The 24,945-nt window shown below is 37.6% G+C and overlaps 1 protein-coding gene across 5 annotated transcripts in view; it reads left to right on the forward strand.

Annotated features, from left to right (window-relative positions):
- FAM184A (family with sequence similarity 184 member A) overlaps window positions 1-24,945 on the forward strand; it is a 572,845-nt gene that overhangs the window by 518,684 nt on the left and 29,216 nt on the right. For 3 of the 5 annotated variants that reach the window (XM_078648472.1, XM_078648471.1, XM_078648475.1), the window contains 3 exons: window positions 10,392-10,538; window positions 18,797-18,914; window positions 19,205-19,309. In XM_078648472.1, the coding sequence (XP_078504598.1) occupies window positions 10,392-10,538; window positions 18,797-18,914; window positions 19,205-19,309 (370 nt within the window). The remainder of the gene's footprint in view (window positions 1-10,391; window positions 10,539-18,796; window positions 18,915-19,204; window positions 19,310-24,945) is intronic. The other 2 variants (XM_078648473.1, XM_078648474.1) reach the window with 1 other exon arrangement.

A 24,945-nucleotide genomic window follows, 5' to 3' on the forward strand; every position in this document is an offset into this window, starting at 1 on the left:
CAACAGTAGGGAAAGCGTTGGATAGCGTAGGGGTAAAAATTACTATTCCAACTCCAGAGGGTGCTACAGTAGGGAAAGCGTTGGATAGCGTAGGGGTAAAAATGAATATTCCATCTCCAGAGAGGGCAACAGTAGGGAAAGCGTTGTATTGCGTAGGGGTAAAAATTACTATTCCAACACCTGAGGGTGCACCAGTGGGGAAAACGTTGGATAGCGTGGGGGTAAAAATTACTATTCCAACTCCAAAGGGTGCTACAGTAGGGAAAGCATTGGATAGCGTAGGGGTAAAAATTACTATTCTAACTCCAGAGGTGCAACCGTAGTATAAGTGTTGGATAGCGTAGGGGTAAAAATTACTATTCCAACTCCAGAGAGTGAAAAAGTAGGGAAAGCATTGGATAGCGTAGAATTTAAATATATAATACTTATAAAAAAAAGTGTATTTAAAATAATAAATAATTTAATTGTTTAATAACTCTACATCATTTACGAATACCCATTAATAATTATTAAAAACATAATTACAATTAAATAATTAATTAACAATAAATTAACAATAAATACCAATAAATAATAATTAATAAATATTATTCACCAAATAATAAATATTGAACTATAAAATATTTTTATTACAATTTTTTTTAATTATTTACAATTAGTTCACAATTAAAAAATATTAAACAATAAAATTATTTTTCATACCAAATAATACTTTTTATGAAACATTGATTACCAAATAATTAAAAATAATTTCCAATTAATAAAAAATAATTACCAATTAAAAACATTAATTGCTAATTAACAAAATTAATTACTAAATAAAAAATTAATTACCAACTAAAACAAGTATTTGCTAATTAAAAACATTAATTACCAATTTTACCAATTAAAAATATTAATTACCAATTAAAGCAATTATTTACCAATTAAAAACGTTAATTACCATTTAGAAAAATTAATTATCAAATAAAATAATTAATTGCCAATTAATAATCAATCAAAAATAAAATATTTACCCATTCCAATAAATAAAAATAAATCATTAATTATTTATAATTAAATTACTTTCCACCCAATTCCCCTATAAACCCACAACCCGCTACAGAAATAAACACAAACATTAATTAAAATTAATTTATAATTCCTAAAAATTCATAATTAATTTAGTATATTTAAATTACTTCCCACCCTATTCCCTATAAACCCACAACCCGCTCCGGTACTAAAACATAAAATTTACTTAAAAATAATATTATTAATATATAAAAATAATACACATATAATTTAAAACAAGTAAAATACTTAACAAAAAAAATATTACACATACATAATACAATACATAACAATAATACAAATATCGATATTAGTAACTTTGATATTACTTACATCGATATAAAAAAATTCGATATTACTTACCTTAGGGTCGATATTCTGTCCAACGATATTCTTGACCTCGATATTATGTACCTTCGATATTTCCAACACGATATTTTTGTAGGTCGATATTTCAAACTCGATATTTAGACTGTGCACATATAATAACAATGCATTGAAAACATTTGAACAATAATAAGATGGAACAGGAAGATTTTTGCAAATATATGTTGAAGACAGGACAATAAGGGGAGTGAAAAAGAAAATAGAAAGGGCAAAAAAATAAAAGCACTTCTCATGTAATGAAATTAGCATTATTATAAACAGTAGTGGGATTACAAAAATCATAGAGTACATAATATCAGTGAAATAAAAGAGCAAAACATATTACTATTGGTATGGAAGCTCTGAGAAGAAAGATAATATATTCAAGGAGGTTTAGATACTTCATCAGTTAAGGGTTGATGTATGAAAGTCCTTGAAACTGAGGAATCAAGAAAAATGGTTACTGTAGACCAGAGAGAATTGGGTTTAATAGTAAGAGACTTTGGGACAGTATATGCTCTATGATTATAACAAACACCATACCGCCATGCTTGAAAGGAGATATGCAGAGCATTCTTCCACTTTTTAGTAATCTGTTGAAATGCAACAGCAATTAATAAGTTTACAGTTTGTATATTAAAAGTACAACAATGCCATTCATCAGAAAGGCAACCTAAAAATAAATTAGTAAAGGATAAAGGTATGTGTATGAAAAATAGAGTTAATTTGTTTCTATACTTGTAACCAAAATTGATAGGTGATGGGACATTCAAATAAAATATGTTTAATATCAGAAAATAATACAGAACAGGACCAACAAGACGCTGAAGTAGCGCTATCAAATTTGTGTAAAGAAACAGAAGTGATTAGAAGGCGGTTATAAATAAAAAAGCGCATATGAGTTGTGTTGGCAGCGCATGATGTTTTGCGAATTTTAAGCCAATATTTTGTTCCACAAACGAATAAGAAAGGAGGTGTGTAGATCTGCTTCCCATTGTAATTCTAGGGTTGATTTTTGGCGCTCAACAGAGAGAGAGGTAAGGTGGGTATATATATGAGAAGCAATAGGGGCAGTAAGCAGTAATGTTGTTATAGGTGAATTAGGAAGAGGGGAAATGGTTAACAAACAAAGGGGTTGATATGAAAGAGGGAAGTGAAAGATGGATTGAGCTTTCGAAAAATAGATAGGCGAATGGTTATGTATTAATTGATGAGACCATAATAGACCTTTATTTCTCCAGGCTTTTCAAAAGAGAGTTTTATTTTTAATTTTAATAAATGTATTATACAAGATCGATGATTGAAGGAATTGACCTAGAGGTGAAAGAGAAGAAATATAAAATGGACGTAATATTCTGCAAGCATTTTTGAGAACTGAAATAAACATGGAAGAAGGGAGTTGAGTAAAGGGCAAAAATTCTGCAAAAGAGAAAGGTTGAATAAAAGATAACTCCAATTCTGACCATAAGGGAGATGGAATTGTGGGTGGGCCATCTTGAAAATTTATTGACTGTTTTAAAAAAGAAAGCATTTTGATAAGACTGAAAATGAGGAAAATTAACCCCCCTTTACTGCTTTTGCCTTTGTAATTTGGATAAAGATGTATTCCATAAAAATGCATTGAGAATCGAATAAATTTTTTTAAAAGTAGAGGTGGGAAAGTTATTTGGAATTGCCGAAAGATAGAAAAGAATGATGGCGACTAACATCATCTTAATAGAATTTATTTTCATGAGAGAAATAGTGGATTTCATTGTGAGGTAAGGTTAGATAAAGTAGACAGTAACATAGTAGTGTTGAGTGATATAGTGTCTTTTATAGAAGTAGTGTACCGAAGGCCCAAATATTTAATTTTTGTCAGGCTCCAAAGAAATCCTGAAGGGAAAAAATCTTTTTTGATACACCATTTGGTAAGTGGAAGGATTTCACATTTGCCAGAATTAAGTTTATAACCTGAGAGTGAGGCAAAAGTGTAAAGTGGATTTAAAATGGGTTGCAAAGAAGAATCAGGAGAGGCCATTATATAAAAGAATATCATCAGCCTAGACTAAAAATGTAATTTGCTTATCTCCATATTTGAATCCTTGTATGGCACCAATTATGCAAATTTTAGATGGAAAAGGTTCAACAGCTAGAATAAAAAAGAAGAGGCGATAGGGGACAGCCTTGTCGTACACCTCTGTATAAAAGAAAAGGAGAGGCGATTAGGCAATTGACAAATATAGATGCTGAAGGGGAAGAATATTAAAGAGAGACTGAGTTAATGAACTTTTCCCCTAAACCAAGCTTTCTCAGCATCCAAAATGCTGCTAAGGAATGTTTATACGCTTTAGAACTGAGAAGTTCTGTGGATGACATCGATCTCTTGAAGAACATTGAGCAGACTTCCTCGTGGCCTATCTATTTCTTACGTGTGGAGACTTTTTCTCGCATGGGCACACTATAACATCAAATTACAACAGTAACACCTAATGTATCAACTTTCCATCACTTTTATTCTTAATTATAAGAGTTCATATTTTATAAACAGCATAATTTGAATCAATACATCACATATACAATTTACAAATTCATATCTATAAAGTTATACCAGATACATTTTTAATGACAAAATACATGGCCCCTGGACTAATTTATATAAATACATCCATCTCACACTCATTCAAACACATTCAGACTTCATACGAACTTCATAAATATAGCATCTGAATAGGGTGGAGGTTGTGATTGACAGAAAATCCTCCCCGACCAGATCAAATCTAATTTTCACAGCACAAGGCTGAGCACGAGGTTGACGCTCGTTTCGGCGGTATGAGAAGAGTAGTTAGACCACCTTCATCAGGACCTTTCCAGATACCCACACGTTTTTTCACCAACCAGGGGACACAAGAAGAAAGTAAAGTCAGAACTAGTCGGCAATTATATTTTCACTTATCGAGTTGAAGCACTTTTCTCTTGTCCTAGGGGAACTGCCAGAGTTCATTTTGACAGGGCTTACAGAAACACGCCCTGAAACGTTCTTCCCATTGGCAAAACGAGCAATAATAAAGCACTGTGCACACTCTTCTCCTGAGGATTGCTTCCAGGCAGAGGCAGAGGCAACCCGAATATCCTGTACCGGTAGTAGTTGAGAGTGCTTAGGTTAAGCACAGCATGACATGCAGCAACAGCCAACAGGAAATCGTCAGCAACCCTCGTGCAGCAAAGGATGCTTGGAACTGTGGTCCCTGATCCCCGGTTTCTCTGCTTCGCGTCCTGCACTGCGGGGTGTCAGACCCTTTTTTTGGCGTCTTCAGGTGCGGCAGGAAATCGTCATCGGCCCTCGCACCACAAATGATGCTGGGAAATGTGGTCCCTGGCCCCCGGTGTCTCTGTTTCGTGTCCCGCACTGCAGGAAAGTCTTTATTATTGCTCGTTTTGCCAATGGGAAGAAAGTTTCAGGGCTGTGTTTCAGTAAGTCCTGTCAAAATAAACTCTGGCAGTTCCTCTAGGACAAGAAACAAGTGCTTCAACTCGATAAGTGAAAATATAATTGGCGACTAGTTCTGACTTCACTTTCTTCTTGTGTCCCCTGGAACGTGTGGGTATCTGGAAAGGTCCTGATGAAGGTGGTCTAACTACTCTTCTCATACCGCCGAAACGCGCGTCAACCTCATGCTCAGCCTTGTGCTGTGAACATTAGATTTGATCTGGTCGGGGAGGTTTTTCTGTCAATCACAACCTCCACCCTATTCAGATGCTATGTGTATGAAGGTCGTATGAAGTCTGAATGTGTTTGAATGAGTGTGAGATGGATGTATTTATATAAATTAGTCCAGGGGCCATGTATTTTGTCATTTAAAAATGTATCTTGTATAACTTTATAGATAAGAATTTGTAAATTGTATATGTGATGTATTGATTCAAATGATGCTGTTTATGAAATATGAACGCTTATAATTAAGAAAAAAAGTTACAAAAATGGAAAATTAAATTTTACAAAGTATATAAAGAACTGACATAATAAAAGTGATGGAAAATTGATACGTTAAGTGTTACTGTTGTAATTTGATGTTATAGTGTGCCCATGCGAGATTAAGTCTCTTTGGTTTCTTCCCCTCTTCTCCCTGGTCTGAAATTATCATCTCTAGAGGAGGTCCCCCATTATGCAGTGACATCGATCTCTTTACATCGATCTCTTTACTGTAATACCATATTATCAATGTAATGAGAGTGAATGCTATCCCTATATATATATATGATTTTATATATGATTTTTTAATTATTTTTATTAACAGACTTGGCAATACATTTAGATATCATACGACAGATTATGATCTATATATATATATATATATATATATATATATATATATATATATATATATATATATATGAATGAAAACAAACTTCTCCACAAAAAGAAGAACAGCAGCCACACGGGGGGATCCTTTGGAAGCACCTTTATTCATGTTTTAATGGTGAATGCATTTCGGCAATTTTATGCCTTCGTCAGCGCCCAAGATGTATCGCACGCACTTCCAATCTCGCTGAATGTTCAAAGTCAGCCGCACCCTCTTGATAAAGCGAGCGGCCACGCCCCTTGATGTCATGTCACGCACCTGTTACACTTCCTTGTATGCCACGGAACTGCAGCACCCAGAATACAATGCAGGATTCCAGGTAGGTAGCGTAGTAAAGTCTCAACACAATGGTTTGGGGCGTCACAGTGACTGGTGAAAAAAGGGAAACTTAAGGTGCAGTCTTGAAAACCTTGAACAAAGTTTCTCCCTCGGGTCCCCAACACGCCTTAGCCAGTCAATCCAAGTGTTCATAGCCACAGGGGCAAGCCTGTTAAAACTCGCCCAAGGTCAGGTCCAATACCTGAGCACTGCTTCATTACATCCTGGACATCCTGGCGGGCTACGGAGCAAACCAATACCTTGGATATAATTACAAACACCGAAGCTTTTGCCACTGTTCTCCAAGTCACTTTAGAAGGCGGGGCCGCTGCAAGCGCGTCTCTGGCTGACGCAAATTGAGTGAAAACAAACTTCTCCACAAAAAGAAGAACAGCAGCCACACGGGGGGATCCTTTGGAAGCACCTTTATTCATGTTTTAATGGCGAATGCATTTCGGCAATTTTATGCCTTCGTCAGCGCCCAAGATGTATCGCACGCACTTCCAATCTCGCTGAATGTTCAAAGTCAGCCGCACCCTCTTGATAAAGCGAGCGGCCACGCCCCTTGATGTCATGTCACGCACCTGTTACACTTCCTTGTATGCCACGGAACTGCAGCACCCAGAATACAATGCAGGATTCCAGGTAGGTAGCGTAGTAAAGTCTCAACACAATGGTTTGGGGTGTCACAGTGACTGGCGAAAAAAGGGAAACTTAAGGTGCAGTCTTGAAAACCTTGAACAAAGTTTCTCCCTCGGGTCCCCAACACGCCTTAGCCAGTCAATCCAAGTGTTCATAGCCACAGGGGCAAGCCTGTTAAAACTCGCCCATGGTCAGGTCCAATACCTGAGCACTGCTTCATTACATCCTGGACATCCTGGCGGGCTACGGAGCAAACCAATACCTTGGATATAATTACAATATATAGATCATAATCTGTCGTATGATATCTAAATGTATTGCCAAGTCTGTTAATAAAAATAATTAAAAAATCAAATCAAGGAGCAAAGACTTCCTTATCACTAAACTAGTATCATGGAGTATGAACTGTGTTATTAAAGTGGTAGAGTTACAGATTGTGTCATCTTTGAAGGTGAATGACAGACACCTTTATTGCTTCTTTTATAGCTCACACATCAGCCCAGGGATTCAACCATAGGAATAGGGACCATCTGATGGAGCCCAGAGGATCGGGTTTTCAAAGGGCTGGGAATCAGACTGGTATGTTGGGGATATGTGTGAAGAGGTTTATTTCAGAAAGTGGATGATCAACCATATTTTCAATATTTTGCAGGCAGACTTTAGTCAGAGCAATTGAGTACTGACTATATGGTGGTGAAAGCCTATTTTAATACATCATCTCAGTATCTCCACGCATATTAGGGACTGCTCTGAATTCATTGGCACACTTCACGTGACGGCCTCAAGATTCGATTTGTACTAAGGAACAGTGACAAAATGTTTTTTATTTGTAGGGAAGTAAGATGTCCACTTCAGGTTCTCCACCTGCCGTTCCACTGTCATTCAGATTTACCCATTGTAATCCATATGAAATTATATTTAGAGAGTCAGGACTTCCTGCAGGACAACATTATTCATTCATGAGATTTCATACATTCATCCTTTGGAGGTCAGATGTTGGACTTCATCCTTCACTGATTTGTCTCGCCCCAAGTGTAAATAATGATATTGGTGAAAAGATGAGTGATTCAAATAATTTATCAAAAATGAATTACTTGTTTATCAACTATTACTTACGAAACATCCTGTTGCTCCTTACATTTGTTGTGATATTTTTAGACCTTACATCCTCTCAATGGGCCTGTAAAATGAAACAGTGCCAGCCAGACCTAACTATAAATCAACCACGTTATACAATATTAATTGATACAAGTTTGTGTTCTTACTGATTAGAAAGATTGCTTTTCCATTGTAGTGTACTTAATTGTTTTGTGGGAGACAGAGTGTGTGTGTGTGTGCATGTGTGTTTGTGTGTGTGTTTTTGTTTGTTTGTATTGGTGAAAAGATTCATTATTAAGCTGACCTCATGCTGTGAGACAAACCCACAAAACTATTTTGAGGTCTGTTTTTTTAAATTTTGATCTTTAAGTCAATCCCTTTTGCTGATCTGGCTTGACACAGCTGTCACCAGACAATTATGTGAACAACACTAGAGAAGTGCTTTGACTTCGCCCACATGTTGGGAGCCAGGAGTACATGTTATGATTGGTTAGAAGTTGTGTGCGTCCACAAAAATAGTGTTTGCCCTCCACGCAATTGTGATCATTTTGTTTATGTATTAAGCTGCCTAAGCTTGAACTTTTAGGTCCACCCACAGGACATTCGTTGCTATTAAAGGATTTCAGATAGTTAGATAATTTATGTTGTTTTTCTCTGGCAGCAGCACAGATGGGAGGATGGCAGTCATTATTTCCCGTGGGTTTTTAGGTCCGGCGCAATAGTGCCACTGTCACTTGACCTTTAAATCTACACAAATACTATTCTACAGTTCTTTGCTTCCACGCAAATACATATCTATCTCCATGCTATTTACTTGTAATGCTTCACATTACCATGCAGCATTCATTTACAGCAAGACCTATTGGCATTGCCAATGGTTTTTATGGATAGTGTATTGCACTCTTTTTAACTTCAAACCTTCAGCATCTTTGAGCAGCAACCATATATAGCACAAATGTAGTACCCTCTCAGTTAAGAAATATAAGAACAGAAATGTTCCAAAATGTTTATGTACAGCCCATTTTGTGTCAACTGGAGGATAGTTAATCAAGAGAAATCATTAGCTATTTAGCTTATGTTGGTTGCTACACGTTTGTATCTTTTTTCTCTTCTTGAAAGCTTCATCTTAATAACATTTCTGTCTTGTGCTGTTTGCTTCCAATCTTCTCTTTATTCTCTGCCAAAAGTCTACAGCTTGATCCTATGTATTTGCTGGTTTCTGTTGTTTGCTCCCAATCTTCTGTGTTGTGTTGGTTTCTGCCAATCTATAGCTATTTTCCATTCTCAAAAATTACAGCTGGTTTATAGATCTATCTATGTTGGCTGTCCCCAGTGTTTATCTTTACTCTCTTGAATGCTGTATCTTGATCATAGTTCTGTACCATATTGGTTCTACTAATTTATATCTGTATTCTCTTCTTGAAAACTGCAGCTTGATCATATTTCTGTTTTGTGTCCGTTGCTTTCAATTCTGCTGTTACTTTTTTCTTCAGTCTTACATCTTATTCATCTTTTTCTCTATGCTAGCTGATCTTTACTATATTGTGTGAGTTTCTTCTTAACTCAGTGAGCAAAAAGGCTTAGAGAAGAAGCCCTACCACTTCCCAAGATATTTACATGCACCAGTCACGCTATTTAATATAGGCTTACATCGCTCATTGCTTTCCAATAAATATTTGACGTTAACTTGCAATGACTGGAGGGCTATGTAACTTCCATCCTGCTATTTCCTTGGCTTCATCACTGAGAGACTCTAGCATAATCCCTTTCCTTTAGTGGGAAGAACACGATAGTAGACCCGAAGTGCACAAGGGAGATTCCACTTAGAATAAATAAACTTCAGCAACTCAGCTGGTGTGTTTTTCACCCCAGAAAGGTCTGGCCATGAATCTACTGTAGTGGCTTCAATTAATTTTCTTGTATCGTAGTAATTATTTTAAACGTGCATTTTAAATGCAGATCTGTAATGCAGTCTGCTTTGTAGAATTCCAAAATATCATTACAAATATTGCTATTTCTAATTGGGTAATTAACAAGAAAACTAGTGAGAGCTTGTTTGGGAGAAGGAAGTCTTTTTCATCTGGATAATCATTTCTATTCCCTGAAAATACAGCTTTGTTTCTTCCTATCTGGTGCATATTCTGAACACTGCATCTTTTCACCAAAACTCTATATTGCTTTCTCAGCTTTTGCATCAACTTTCTCTTGATTTATTTATACATGCAGGGCCTATGATAATTCAAAGTTCCCTGCAGTGCCTTTTTTTTAAACCTACCTTTCTGATTATTCGATCTTTGTTCTTATTTAAATCACATCGCGAGAGATTTCTTGTCTCTGGCCCTCATGAGTCCTACTAATACCTAATTCTTTAATTCTCTGTCTGTACTGTCATGTTCAATAGTACAGTTTAACTCCTGTTCCTAGTCTTGCATTTTATCTACACGGTTGCTCAACATTGCAGTATGTTTTATGTGCTACCACAGGAGAAAAGGTGATGAATAATGTTGTTTCACATTCATAGAGCATAATAAAGCAAGATAGATAAAAACATGTATATTTCATTTTAAAAAGGATTCATGAGCAAGATTTAAGCAAGAGGCACGAGGAAGATCTGAATGACTTGACAGCTGACCACATCAGGGAGAAGCAGTGCATGCTTGCAGATTTTAATAAGACTCAAGAGATGCTTCGGGATCACATTTCGGCATTTCAAATATCGTAAGTTTGAATCCATTATGTAACGACTGAGAACTGATAAACTTACTTAAGAATGTTGTGATATCCGGTTGCATCACTCATTGGCTGTAAAAAAGTGAAGATTAAGTGAAGCGCATTCGAGACAAATTTCCACTTCCCTTTTGGTTATTTGGGTAGTTACTGAAAACTGTTGCAGATGTTTCTCTAAGAGTAGTGAAAACAATGGAAACACAATGAACACACAACAGACATTAGCTTTATACTAATGCTAGGTGAATGTACTCAATTTATTTTACACAAATATCTTTGATGTCTCCAGTGGCATGCTTGTGTTAATACCGAAAGAGATAGTGTAGGAATATTGCCTTGACACTGTGCATTTCCATCTGCTGGACAATCAAACAATGACTCATCAGGCAAGGAGAGTCTTCACCTTTAGATTTGGCCACATTTATTTTTAATTCTATATGATTTCTCTCTCATTCGATCACACCGCACCCGTTCTTCATCTTATACCATGGAATACCCCAATAAATGGAAAGATAAAAGGGTACTTCCTTTGCCCAGCATTTCACATTACAAGCGAACATTCATTCATATGGTAAATGTATCTGCATGGTGCAAGCTTACAAACTTACTCTTGTCCACGGTACATTTACAACAGGTCCCAGGATACTTGTTATCCACTGTACACTTTGCTAGAGGCACTAATGTTTGACCATGAAGTAAAGGAAGTTAAACACCGCCCTTTGTGAAGAATATTTTCTCTGTCTAGTCCACACAATAGCATTTGTGCTTGTAAAAGATGGGGCTAGGATTTGGACATAATATAGCTAAAAGTGACTGACAGCTGTTTTGAGGAATACAGTGTGAAGCCCCGCCCTCACACCTGTCAGTCTTGCTTCACACAAGGCTTTGTTTGAAGTGACAGGTTGTTGACAGGTAAGGTAAATTAGACATGGCACTTGATCTCCGCATGTTATGTCCTTTGACAATATAAATTCCTAATTCTGTCTCTTATCCCTCTCAAGTCAACTGATTAGTTTTGAAGTGGGTACATTTTTGGCTTCTACAGTGAAATAATAAAATACTTTTCCAGAGGTAGCTCGATTTAATGTCTTTGAATGCTCTCTCTGGATACAAGGAAAAGGTATGGAATGGTTGAAGTCATAGACATATCCTAAAGCTTTCTTTTAATTATTTGTAAAATTTGGATGGCTGCATTAATTATCCCTTGAGTGTTTTAGCTTTGTGTTTTCAAAAAGTGTATATATAAGAAAACATACTATGTTGTTGTATTAATCGATGTGCAGAAATGATTGCTTTAGGGTGATCTAAATGTGTTCGTTGTGTGTTTTTATGGTTAAATGTTTTACACTGAAATAAAAGTTGTATTGACTATAAAAATCAAACTGTTACAGAGCACGGCTTGGAGTTAATACCAAATATACCAGTTTGTATGTGTTTTTTATTGTAAGAGACATACATGAAAATATTCAGTGAATGATGTACTCTACCTGTTTCTATAAATAGAAAAAGTATGTATTTCTTCTGTATAAAAAGCTAATCAGACTCCATATGAAGGTGACGGATAGCTTCACAATTTTTGAGAAACAATAGAGAACAAAAAAAGTTGTTTTTTCACCCTAAAATTAGAGGTATTTGAAAAGGTAAGAATTAGCTGATAAGATAATATGGAAGCTGTCAGTGGCTCTACCAAATGTGCTAATGTTTTCAAGAACATACAGATGACTGTTTAGTTCACCAATACCAGTTTACATGCAATGGGAAATGATTGTATATAGTTGACTTCATTCTGAACATTTCTGGAAAGCCAACAGTCAGAAAGTATCCACAATGCACAGTGTGAAGCCATCACCATCCCACAATAACACCTCAAGTAGACACCTATCAATTTCTATTCAGACACTGTTATTATAGTGTGGATAATAGTGCAGAGCTGACATCTTCTACACCAAAAAGTAAGTCACACAGTTCCTGGTGCACCAATAATAATGTGAGACATCTTGGTTTACTACAACTTCCTTGCTCATGTCCTAGGTGGAAAGAGGATCACAGATTCTCTGTTGGTCCTAATATTCTTGACTTTTCCATGTGTACAGTGATGAGAAGTAGAAAAGGAAGGAGATTTTGCCCCACTTGCTTCTAAAACATAATATGTTGTTATAGATTGCATGTTTTCCCAGCATCATGCTGGATAAAATGTTATGTGGAACTATGACGAAACAATTAATGGGACAGTGATATCAAAATCAAATCCTTTTAGAAAGGTAACTTGGACTGAAAGGACCTGCTGCAGAGTTAAATTCATATTATCTATTACCTTTATCGCATTTATGCGATATGAAATGTATTCTAACTGATCCCATCCATTCACACCTCTTCAGCGGTCACCTGAAAGGAATTCCAAGTAAGGAGGAAACTCCTGGAACCTTCCAGGTGGGGACAACTATGACAAAATAGACCGCAGCCCTAAAGAAGTTGTTGACCAAATGATCCGTCAAGGGAGGAGGTTCCCGCTGGATCTTGAAGACCTGAACAGAGAAGGTCTATAGTGGTACTGGGAGGCCTGGGAAACTTTTGCACCGCTGAGGCAGGCATTCTCTATTTTGGATTTTTAGTGCATGGTACTCAGCCATTTTAATTTTTTTTTTTTTTATGTTTAAAGACCTTTATTGTACAGAATGCGTTACACACAGCACATAGCTTACAACCCCTGGGGGCCAGCCACGTAGAACGATAACCGTATGAAATATTGTCAAGTTAACACAGCCGTTCAGCCGACAACCCTGGGGTCCGGCGGCGCAATGGTGTAGAAATACGCTTACATAATATATCACACATCTTAATAAGTAAGCAGGTCTGTAAGTTTTTATCAATTTTGTAGTATAACAATGTTGCCTTGGCATCTTCACCATATGATCAGTAGTCCGCGCCTATGCGTAAGTGTGGCGGGTGGTTGCGTCAGTAAGTCTCTCGTGGGGGCGGGGGGCAGAGAAATTGGAGAGCAGTCCCTTGCGATGCATCAATTGTGTTAGCAGATATGTGTCGGTATAGCTCACTGTGTCAAAAAGGAGAGGCTAGCGTTGGCGGCAGCGTCCGGCAGGAACTGCCATAGCCATGGCTGATGTTTTTAGTGAGCTTGTGCATGTGGTGCCCCTCAATAGCGGTGGTGTAAGCGCGATGGCCGGGATCATAAAACACAACCCGGATCTATCTGCCCGTCTCCGGGCAGTACGCGCATCGGCCATTCCCCTCAGGCCATGCGTTTAGGGTGCCGTAGCATGTTGGTACAAAAGGGGGGGCTTGATTTGTCGGCCGGAATACGGTGTCTGAAGTCACTTGCGCAACATGCACAATGTCTTTGACAATGAAAATAAAAAGCCTGGTCGGAAAACAGGACCAGTATATGTGTAAATACGTGAACCATAACATGGGGGTACGTGAAAAGGAGGACAATGAATGGGTAGGCGCACCTACGTGCATGAGAAAGAGGAAGGAAGCGTTGCAGCTTTAGTGAAGGTCCGGTGGCTGGGAATTGGGATAGAGCATGGTAGTAACTTGTTCGCGCGGGGGGGGCCTATAGCAGGGGCGCATTGATAATGTCTTCAGAGTGCGGCTAGCGTGCATGGTACTCAGCCATAGTATTGATGCAAAAAATTATGTGCCCAGGAAAGGAAGTACATCACTATGGTGAAAAACATGGAGTGTGAAGCCTGAGAATTCTATTAGCTAGATCACATCACCAATAACTGGCTCCCTTTCACATTAGAACACCCTACCTGACCCATTCAAATAGTGAGTGTGCCCGGTTCTGAAGAGGAGAGAATATCCATCCCTACTGCACTGAAGAATTTCTTGAGACCTGCCAGAACTATTGAGGAGAGTGTGACCAATGTACACATAATTGTCACCGCTATCAGGGCTAGCTTTAGGGTGGTATTACCGATGCAGTCGCACTGGGCGCAGACCTAGGGGTGGGGTGAGGGCAGGAGCATGGACCTCGGGGGGGATGCTGTGTTTACCAATAACCTACGATTTAAAAGCACCTACTGTAGAGTTTCTTGTGTGTCCATCTATCAGGCAGCAATAAAACTGTCACGTTAACTCATGTGATTAATTTTCCTGCTAGAGAGAGAGAGAGATCTGAGTTTTAAGAATAGATCTGTATTTTATGTGGCCAGCTGAATGGATTAGTAGAGCCAGTCTTTACTAGCGCTTTAAAATAAATTAAATGTATGTGAGAGAGGGGCTATGGAGAGATTAGGGTCTCTTTTGACTCGTGAGGGAATCTAAGGAGGAGGTCATGGGGGTGGCAAAAAACACTGTTGCACCAGGCACCACCTGCCCTAAAGCCGGCCCTTCCAGAAATAATGACTTTCTCGAAGTAGCAAAAGATATAACCACTATATTTCTTAAACTGGGTGACAAATATAAGGGTATCCATATTGTGTTTTTCATAGATGACAAAATACCCCAGAAGCATCTCCAAGCAGATAGATGTAGAAAATGTAAAACGTTTCAGAAAATAGCATTGGGCAGCTTTAGATTGCTCACACAATTTAGTTATCAAAGTAGCACACTCAGTGTATCCTACTCTTAAATTGTACAGGCATTTGCAGGGTGCTGTAACACTGTCACCATGATAGCTGAGAAGAGCGATCAACAAAACTAGAATCAAAGATTACAATTATATCTACGACTCGACCCTAGGGTTTGAACCCTAAAGATTATACTAATTTTCATGAACTGCTGGTAAATATTGTATTTCTAAACATTAATCAGACATGATGTGTATGTATTTCTAAAGTGCCATTTATTGTTGCTAGGTATGGAGCAATGAGATACGACAAGTAGCTACTATGTTATTATCATATATTTTTTTCGCTTTGTGTTTGTTTAACTTCTTATATGATTAGTATTTTACACCTTCTCCTGTTTATCTGGTCTACTTCTGTGTACGGGAAACATCCTTTACAACGCAACCATTAAATCGCACTACACTTACAACACAGTCATTACATCGCAACATCCTTTACAACCCATGTCACTACAATGCAGGCATTACAACGCATACCATTACAATGCATACCATTACAACGCATAGTACCCCTACACTATCCAACACTTACCCTACTGTTGCACCCCTTGGAGTTAGAATAATAATTTTTACCCCTACCCTATCCAACACTTACCCTACTGTTGTACCCCCTGGAGTTAGAATAGTAATTTGTACCCCATACTATCCAATACTTACCTGAAATGCAATGTAATGGTATTCGTTGTAATGGTATGCGTTGAAAAGGTATAATGCGATGTAATGGAATGCGTTGTAAAGGTAGTTTCTAAAAATGCTATGTAGTGTCATGCGATGTAATGCGTTGTAAAGGTAGTTTCTAAAAATGCTATGTAGTGTCATGCGATGTAATGGAGTGTTGTAAAGGATGTTACGATGTGAAAAACTGAGTTGTAAAGGCATGCATTGTAAATGTATGCATTGTAACGTCATACATTCCTGTGTACAGCACTCTGATACCCTGACGGGTCACAATGGTATTCGTTGTAATGGTATGCGTTGAAAAGGTATAATGCGATGTAATGGAATGCGTTGTAAAGGTAGTTTCTAAAAATGCGATGTAGTGTCATGCGATGTAATGGAGTGTGTTGTAAAGGATGTTACGATGTGAAAAACTGCGTTGTAAAGGCATGCATTGTAAATGTATGCATTGTAACGTCATACATTCCTGTGTACAGCACTCTGATACTCTGACGGGTCACAATGGTATTCGTTGTAATGGTATGCGTTGAAAAGGTATAATGCGATGTAATGAAATACGTTGTAAAGGTAGTTTCTAAAAATGCGATGTAGTGTCATGTGATGTAATGGAGTGTGTTGTAAAGGATGTTACGATGTGAAAAACAGCGTTGTAAAGGCATGCATTCTAAATGTATGCATTGTAACGTCATACATTCCTGTTTACAGCACTCTGATACCCTGACGGGTCACGTTCACGCTTTATAAAACTTTTGAAATAAGTAAACAAATAAAATAAATATGGTTTATTTTTCATTATACTGCTAGCATCTTTGGATACTGATGAACTTAAATTACTAGCCTGGCTAAGCAGTTATACATTCATAGTGCTGAACTGGCTAAACAAAATGACCGAAAGCTTAATTAAAGTAGAGTACAAATATTGACAATATACCTTTGTGGTGACACTGACCACCTCTCTCTTGGCAAATCATTGGAAATAGGTGTTTCCTTCATTACCTGAACTTCAATTTCCAGCATTTCGCTTTAGGGCTAGCAGCACCATTCTTCTGCTGACCTATAGCCTAAATGGGGGCCATGATACTGCCAGTGACACCTTTTTACCCTGTGGGATTTCCTTCCTGACGTTAAAGGGATCAGACATTCCTGAGACAAATGTGCATTTTTGAAAACCTGGAAGCTAAGTGGTGGAGACACCCATGCAAGTTCAAAGAAATGGATTGGAGTGTGATGAACCAGCATTGAGAATTTGCTGAATTTTCTTCAAGGTAGCAATACCATAACTTGTGTGGAATAAAAATCAGACTTTTTTGAAAAGCCTCTGCTGGAGAACCTGCGCAACCTTTTAAGCGTCCCTGAAAATGTCTCAACATCAGTGGCTTCAACTTTGTGCATTTCAGTCTGCTCTGAGATTTTTGCCTGGAACACTATAATGAGACTACTTTCTAAATGATTCCAACCGTGTGCAATGCATACACCCATATGCTAGTCAGTTACAGACATCAAGAACATCGCTCCATGATTACCACCCTTAACAATTTTTTTTATGTAAATGCTTACTGTGGGACTAATCACCAACTTGTATTTGGTCATACTCACCTGCAGTAAAATGGTTTTATTATCATTTTATTTTCCAGTGGGGTGACGCTCCTCCGGCATAAAGGAAGAGCCGCCCCTGAGTGTTATGCTTTATTGTCTATCTTCATTATTGTATTCAGACATGCTTTGATGAATACATGCTGTTCTTCATGCATTGATACCTACACTATACCTACATTATACAAAAATAGAAAATTCAATAAAGCAGGTTAAAAAAAACAAAATAGTACATTGGATCATCCACCCAAACTCATCCTAAACTGTTTTCTTCCAGAAGAAAATCCAGGAAAGTGTAAAAACTCACTTTTAAAGATTATTTGACCCCATTTTCATCTATACTTTTTCTCTAGTCATGTGAATTGTTAACTCTTTCTATTGTTAATTATTCGCATTCGATGTGGCAGGCGCACACTATATGAATATCTTTAATAAATAAATATCAGCTATGGAAGGAGTATACTACAAAGAATACAGGGTGCAATATAAACTAAGTAATAACATAACCCCAGCTGTAGATGAAAAAAAAGGATGTAATAAGCTGCCTTGGTTGTATGCTCCCATATGAAGGCCCTCTGCTTACGCCTCCAACCCGTTCATGGTATGAACCACTGCAGTGACTTGTATTAGTATGGTTAGATGCCGATATAATATGTTTCCAACTTCGTGAAAGGGATCACGCTCATTGTTACACTAGATGTGTGCCATTGCATTTCAGAGGTATATTGTTTTTGTTTCTGCAGAAAGCATTGTAATCATGATTTTATTATTTAGTTGAAGCTCTTTATTTTCTAGTCGTAAATCACGCACACTTTCTCGATATTATAGAATGAAATACTCTGCTTGATTATAAATGTTAATATTTGTTCTCCTTTGGCCTCGTTTTATAGTTTTATCATTTCGGCCAAAGTCTTTTTGAAGATGAAATTCCCTATCCAGGACCTCACAGTTCAGTCATCAGCTGCCAGGTTTCACCTGCAAAATATGTTGATCCAGGTCAACTTACAGTTCTGTTCACATTCTAGACACCCATTAGTTTGCTAGTTATGCTGTACAACAGTACAGTTGCCCGAGCATTGAAGCGTGTCATTGAAGTCATCAGTCTTTGTAAAATACCTATCCCTCTCCTAGTAAGAGATCAGAAATGGACATGCTGTGGACTTGCTTGTGCTACAACACCCATCTTTTAACCTTCTCAAATAACCACCATCAGTTCCTGTTTTCCAATCTATTGCTTGATTCAGGAATGTTTTGTTTTCTTTCCTAACTTCTAAATTACTCACCAGCGGACATTGTAGCATCCCAACAGTCCAAAGTGACTCTGGTGCAGAGCTTCTGAATATATTGCCTAGTACCACTTACACTCATGTTTTTGTCTACTTTTAAGATTAGAAGAAATGGAGGACAAGTATCAAAACCGAGAATCTCGACCTGAAGACTTGCAGGTTATCGCTGAGCTGAAAGACATGATCGCAGAGCGGGATCAGCTCATAAAGAAGCTGATTGTAAGTTGTTTCTTTGCTCTACATCTACATTGTCTGACAGACCCCTGCTAGAACCGGAGAGTATTTGCAATTCAGATCCATTATAATAAATCATTTAGTGAACCCTTAGCTGTTCATTGGTTCATAAATAATTGCCTACTTTTTAGGTTATTTATGAAGGAAGCATTCCCAAGCATACCATTTGCATGTTCAATATTTATGTTTCAAATTTGTTAGAAGTGGTTCACACCGTTCGACTGCTCTCTAACTCGTTGATCATTAAGATTTCGTACCTTGTGCCTCTTTCAAAGGATGACAAGAAGTTCTACCAGCTGGAGCTTGTGAACAGAGAGACCAACTTCAACAAAGTCTTCAATGCGAGCCCCAACGTAGGCGTCATTAATCCTCTGGTAAAAGTAAGTACCTTTGTCTTCACGTTTTTAAATACAAGAGCACAAAGTTAGGAGGCAGTGAGCAAAGTTTGTTTCTTTGTGTGACCTACATATTTTCAAAGGCGCAGGCATGTACTTGTTTAGTTATGCAAAGCCACAGAATAATCATCTCCTACTAATCACACAGTATTCTGCAATTTTATTGTGTTGCTGTTCACCTACACTGCCTAAAAGTCCTCTGAAGTAGCTGGTGAATGACATACTGGGCCTCAATACATTGTATGCAATAGTTTGTACTGAACTCTGGCGGACAGAGGACTGTTAGTAGCATACATCCTTATTAATATATATCCATCCATCATGGGGTCTCACCGCCAAGCATAAAAACTCATGACCCAATCCTTTGGTTATTTTTTTTACAGGATATAAGGCAGAAGGCTCAGTTTAGCAGACAGGTGCCATATACTCAGGAAGATATCCTTGTAATTTCCCATCCAGTTTAGCAGTCCTCTAAATGTTTGTATTTTCCATTGAAATGTCTCACAAATTGTCATCTTTGTAGCAAATGTATTACATTACCAATAATTCATATCCTTTTTTTTTGTAGATGTAAAGTGCTTCCTTGCCCTTTTGGCTTGGAAGGCGCAATACAAAACCTTACTGTGTAAACAAATAAATAACACGTTAAAACACTGGGAGCCCTCTTCGCCAAAAACATTGTATCTGAACCCTTAAAAACATGCCTATGTGTGGGTACTTATCCCTATTTGATCTTTACAAACATTCACAGAAGTATGCCTGGAAGACTGCACTGGGTGTTTCTTATGGAAATGTCAAGCAGCTATTTCTGAATTCTTCTATATTCCCCTATGTTGAGGTCTCTGTAGCAGAGAATTCAGCACAGGTGGAATGGAAGCTCCTGTGCAAATGCACCTATTCTTTGCGGGAAAACAATTTTCCCTGCAGAGAGAGCCCTTTCTTTACACCTCCACCAAGTCTGGGGGTGATACGTTCACTGTCTCTTCCTGGTAGGGGAATAAATCTCTAACCAATTTCATGGTGGAAACCCTCAGCAGGGAGTTTGAGAATGCATACAAGCATACAAGTTTAGGTGCATTACCAAACATTCAATGCAAACCACGCCTTGAAAATGCCCCTTTTCCTCCCAATGAGTGGACTTTATTTCCATTTATGATCAAATTCACCCTGGTAAATATTGCCCTGCTATTATCAGTGTAGCCAACAGAGTGTGCCTTCTTAGCTATCTTTAGAGAGCATGATTATTTCCCAACATGCATATACATCTTGAGGATAGGAAAGACCAACTGATGTATGGAGCAAGTAGTAGGTATCCGAACAACGATGTCTGCAAGGGTGTGACTATGGTACAGATACGCCTTCCATATGTTGCACTGTGATGTTCACATTGTCAGTGCCAGCAACAATAAGTAAGGTAACTTCTGTGCTTCTACCCTCGATTTCCAAAGTTTTTTCAATAAGGTCCACCTTCTGCTGTTAGTGAAAGGCTTCTTGAAGGTGAGGTAAATTATTGGACTGTTAGACAACAAGCTAGGTAATAAAAAGACTGGAGCGAGCTACTGTAAAATGTGCAAGGCCTTTCACCAGTAGCAGAGTCATGTGTCAGACCATTAGAAAGCTTGCCAACCTTGAAACATCAAAGCCTGCTGGCCAGATACTGTCCGATGCTCTCATAGGAGATTTGAAAACTGAATTGGTTTAGTTGCATCAGAAGTTTCAGACTCTAGTGATTACTGAATTAAAAACTTTGGGGCGCATCAAGAACATTTCCTCGTTTGCAAATGAATTTCTGACTGGTCTTTTGATTCAAAATGAAACCAGAAAGTAACATAAATAATATCAAATCTTATAATTGAAAAAACGCGGTGACATAAGAGAAACATACTTATAATAACTTGTGCTTCACTGTGGATTGTTTTAGATGTTTGGCTATGCATGAACAAAAGGTGGCCAACTATATCTTATGCTGTTGAAGAGAATCATGTAGATATTGAACAGTAATGGTGACATTACCATTCTTTGTGGTTCTCGGCACTCATTCTAGATGACCTTTTAAAGAAGTCCCCCTGTCATACCTGTATGGGACATTTTTCAAGGAAGGCAAAAAGCATTATTGGAAGGGTCAAATGTGAGTTGGAGGTAGACCCTATGGTTATTGAGCAGCTGGCTGCTGGTGGAAGTGCTAGCAATGATAATACAGGTTGCTAGCTGCATTTCCGTTTTAAAGTAAATTCTGGGAGCATAGACAGGGTGAGGGGAAAATTGAACGCGGAGGGAAAAAATGGAACAAGAAATAGTTTTTTTTTTTTTTTTTTTTTAAACATTTTTATTGAGTGCAAGAAATGATATCATTCATTACAATTCCATTCGATATTCAACATACAAATACAATTAATAAGAGCAACAACAAAAACTGAGGAATGCCAACAACATATACTTAATTGTTAAGCCTATATTCCACATTAGCTCTACTATTACAGTAATAAACTACAAAAGCAGATAGACAAAATTTAAACTAATCTAAATCATACATCTTGACCTTCGAAAAAGTGCATCCATATCCTTTCTTTTCTCCGAAAAGCTTTAGGGCCCCTAAGTTTAGCTAAAGCAAATTCCATAGTTCTAATTTCGTAAACCAGAGCTAGCCAATCCGCTACACTAGGGGGTTCTTTAGAAATCCAACCCCTAGCTATTGTTAATCTAGCACATGCTAACAAAATCGTTAAGAGATCCTTATGAGGGTAGTTCTTTTCTTGGATGTCTAATAAAACCATTTGTACTGTAAGATCCGATGCGTTTATCTGGTTGAATTGAAGATGGTAAGATATGCGATTCCAAAAATTGGAGTGCACAGGGCATGAGAATAACATGTGTTCAATTCCAGCCGCATCAGTGTTACATTTAGCACACCTAGATTTCTCTGTCAGCGAGTTGCCATGTGTCCAGCTAGATATTCTTTGCGGCGTATAATACAATTCCGTAATTGTCCTATATAGCTGCATTTTCAACTTAGAGGAGTGAACTATTTCACTTAAGTGAGTTAGGGCATTTCCAATCTGTGCAGAATTTATGTTTTGATTTAATCTCCGAGACCATTTGGCTGCGATTTGAGTTGTATTTTCGCCCTTCTCCTTAATAAGCCATTGATATCCCAACCTGATTAATGATTTAGTTTTTTCTGAGTAGATACCTTCAATAATATCAGATTGTTTAACTTGCGTTATTTTCAGTTTATTACAGAAAAAATCTCTTAGTTGTCTATATTTAAAATGCATGTCATCCGTAAGCCCGTTAGTAATTTTTAGATTCTCAAAGTCCCTCAACCCAGTAGTACAGTAAAGATCTCCTAATGTAGTTATATCCTGTCTAATCCATCGATTACCCAAACCGTCCGAAAATATGTCAGGAAGGCCCGGATTATTCCATAATCTAAGTTCAGTGTTGAAAAATGAACTATTACTAGTGTGCAGAATTTTATCCCAAATTCGTATGGCATGTTTTGCAATCTTAAACTTTACTCTTTTGAAATAATTTGGATCATGGACCCGTAGTAGAAATTGATTAGCATCTGCCCCCAACATGTATTGATGAAAAAATAGAGAAGGGGTATTTTTTAATAGGCTCCTGGTGCGTAAAAGAAAAGTAGCTAAGAAATATCGGTTAAAATCCGGCAGCGTTAGACCCCCTTTAGAGACTGGAAGTGTCAAAAATGTTACCGCCCTTCGTGCTTTCTTATACCCCCAGATAAAGCTACTACAGATGCCATCCAATTTCCTAAAAAAAAGCTTGTTTGGTTGAAGCGGTATGGATCTGCACAAATAAAGGAACTTAGGTAAAATTTTCATCTTTATCAAGTTTAATCTCCCTAACAAACTCAAAGGTATCTTGTGCCATTTTTTAAAACTCGCAGCTGTATCTTTAAGGAATGACCCATAGTTTATTTCCACAATTTTCTCCACTTTGGCAGTAATTTTAATACCTAAGTATACGGCTTCATTACAGGTTTTGTAGCTACATGTAGCCGGAGTATAGTTGAGTATAATTTGGGTTTTGTTAACATTTAACTTATACCCGGAGATTTTCCCATACTTATGTGCTTCTTCTATAATTGCGGGCATAGATTTACAAACATCCGATGTATATATTGCGATATCATCCGCAAAGGCAGTTAATTTAAGAGTTATATCCCCATGTTGAGCTGGAATTATATTGATTTGATCATTTAAAGCATTTAAAAAGGGTTCTAGAGATAGAGCAAATAATAAAGGGGAAAGAGGGCATCCCTGTCTTGTACCTCTTGCAATCTTGAAGTCGTCAGAATCTATACCTCCATAGCTGATCACGGCCCGTGGATCATCATAGAGAGATTTAACCCAGTCTAAATAAAAACCATTTATGCCCATTTTAATTAGTACTGACCACAGATATTCCCACCCCACTCGGTCAAATGCTTTTTCAGCATCTAACATTATCATACCGAGTGGGGTGTTAGTCGTTTCAGCTACATCCAAAGCAGTTATGGAAGTATTGACATGCAATGTAGTATCTCTGCCAATCACAAAGCCATGTTGTTGGGAATTAACAATATCCGGCATATGGGGTGCTAGCCGATTAGCTAAAATTTTTGAGAAAATTTTCACATCAGAGTTGAGTAGAGATATGGGCCGATATGAGCCGCACTCATTTTCCGGTTTTCCCTTCTTCAGAAAAAATATGATTTTAGCGAGTTTCCATGAAGGTGGTGATTGTTTAGAGACAATAATTGAGTTAATAACTTTCTGTAATAGTGGAGCCAGTTCAGAATAGCACAATTTATAAAGTTCCCCTGGTATGCAATCTTCACCTACCGCCTTACCTAATGGTAAATGGTCTATAGCCAGTTTGATCTCCTCAGTAGTAATATCAGAATTTAATTGCTGAATTACTTCGTGATTTAATGCACGCGATGGTCTTAGGTATTGATCTAGATATTTTACAACCTCTGCTTCGTTCGATGGCTCCTCTGGGGTATATAAATGCTGATAAAATTTAACAAATTGATGTAATATTTGATCCTCTTGTCCATAACTCACTAAATCTGATCCTATTATTTCCTTTATTCTAGTTTTTGCTTTTCTATCTGCCGTTTTAAAAGCCAATACTTTTCCTATACAATCACCACCTTCATATTGATCTAACTTATATTTATGTAATTTAACCGCGTATCTTTCTCTCAGCTCTTTTCTGAGTCCAGCTTGCAATTCCACCAGTTGTGTTCTAAGCCCCTCAATATCGTTTTTTGAATGCAAAGTCGCTTCAGCCAATTGAGTTTCCAGGTCCAACAATTTAGATGTCTTATCTTTATTTTTGTTATAATTGTCTGCATTGAGCCTGTATACATATTGCTGGACACACCCTCTAATGCTACACTTACAAGCATCCCATACCATATTGATACTAGCCGTATCAACATTTAACTCAATAAATTCTTGTATATGTTTTTTAATTAGTGAGATAAATGTTTGGTCAACTAGCAAATGTCTAGGAAAAGTGAACTTTCGTGGTTTTACGTTCCGATTTTCCAAATTAACATCCAAAAGAAGAGGGTTATGATCCGATGTGACTTTAGGACAGATTTCAAT

This window comes from Lissotriton helveticus, chromosome 6, assembly GCF_964261635.1.
Source record: "Lissotriton helveticus chromosome 6, aLisHel1.1, whole genome shotgun sequence".
Taxonomy (NCBI): domain Eukaryota; kingdom Metazoa; phylum Chordata; class Amphibia; order Caudata; family Salamandridae; genus Lissotriton; species Lissotriton helveticus.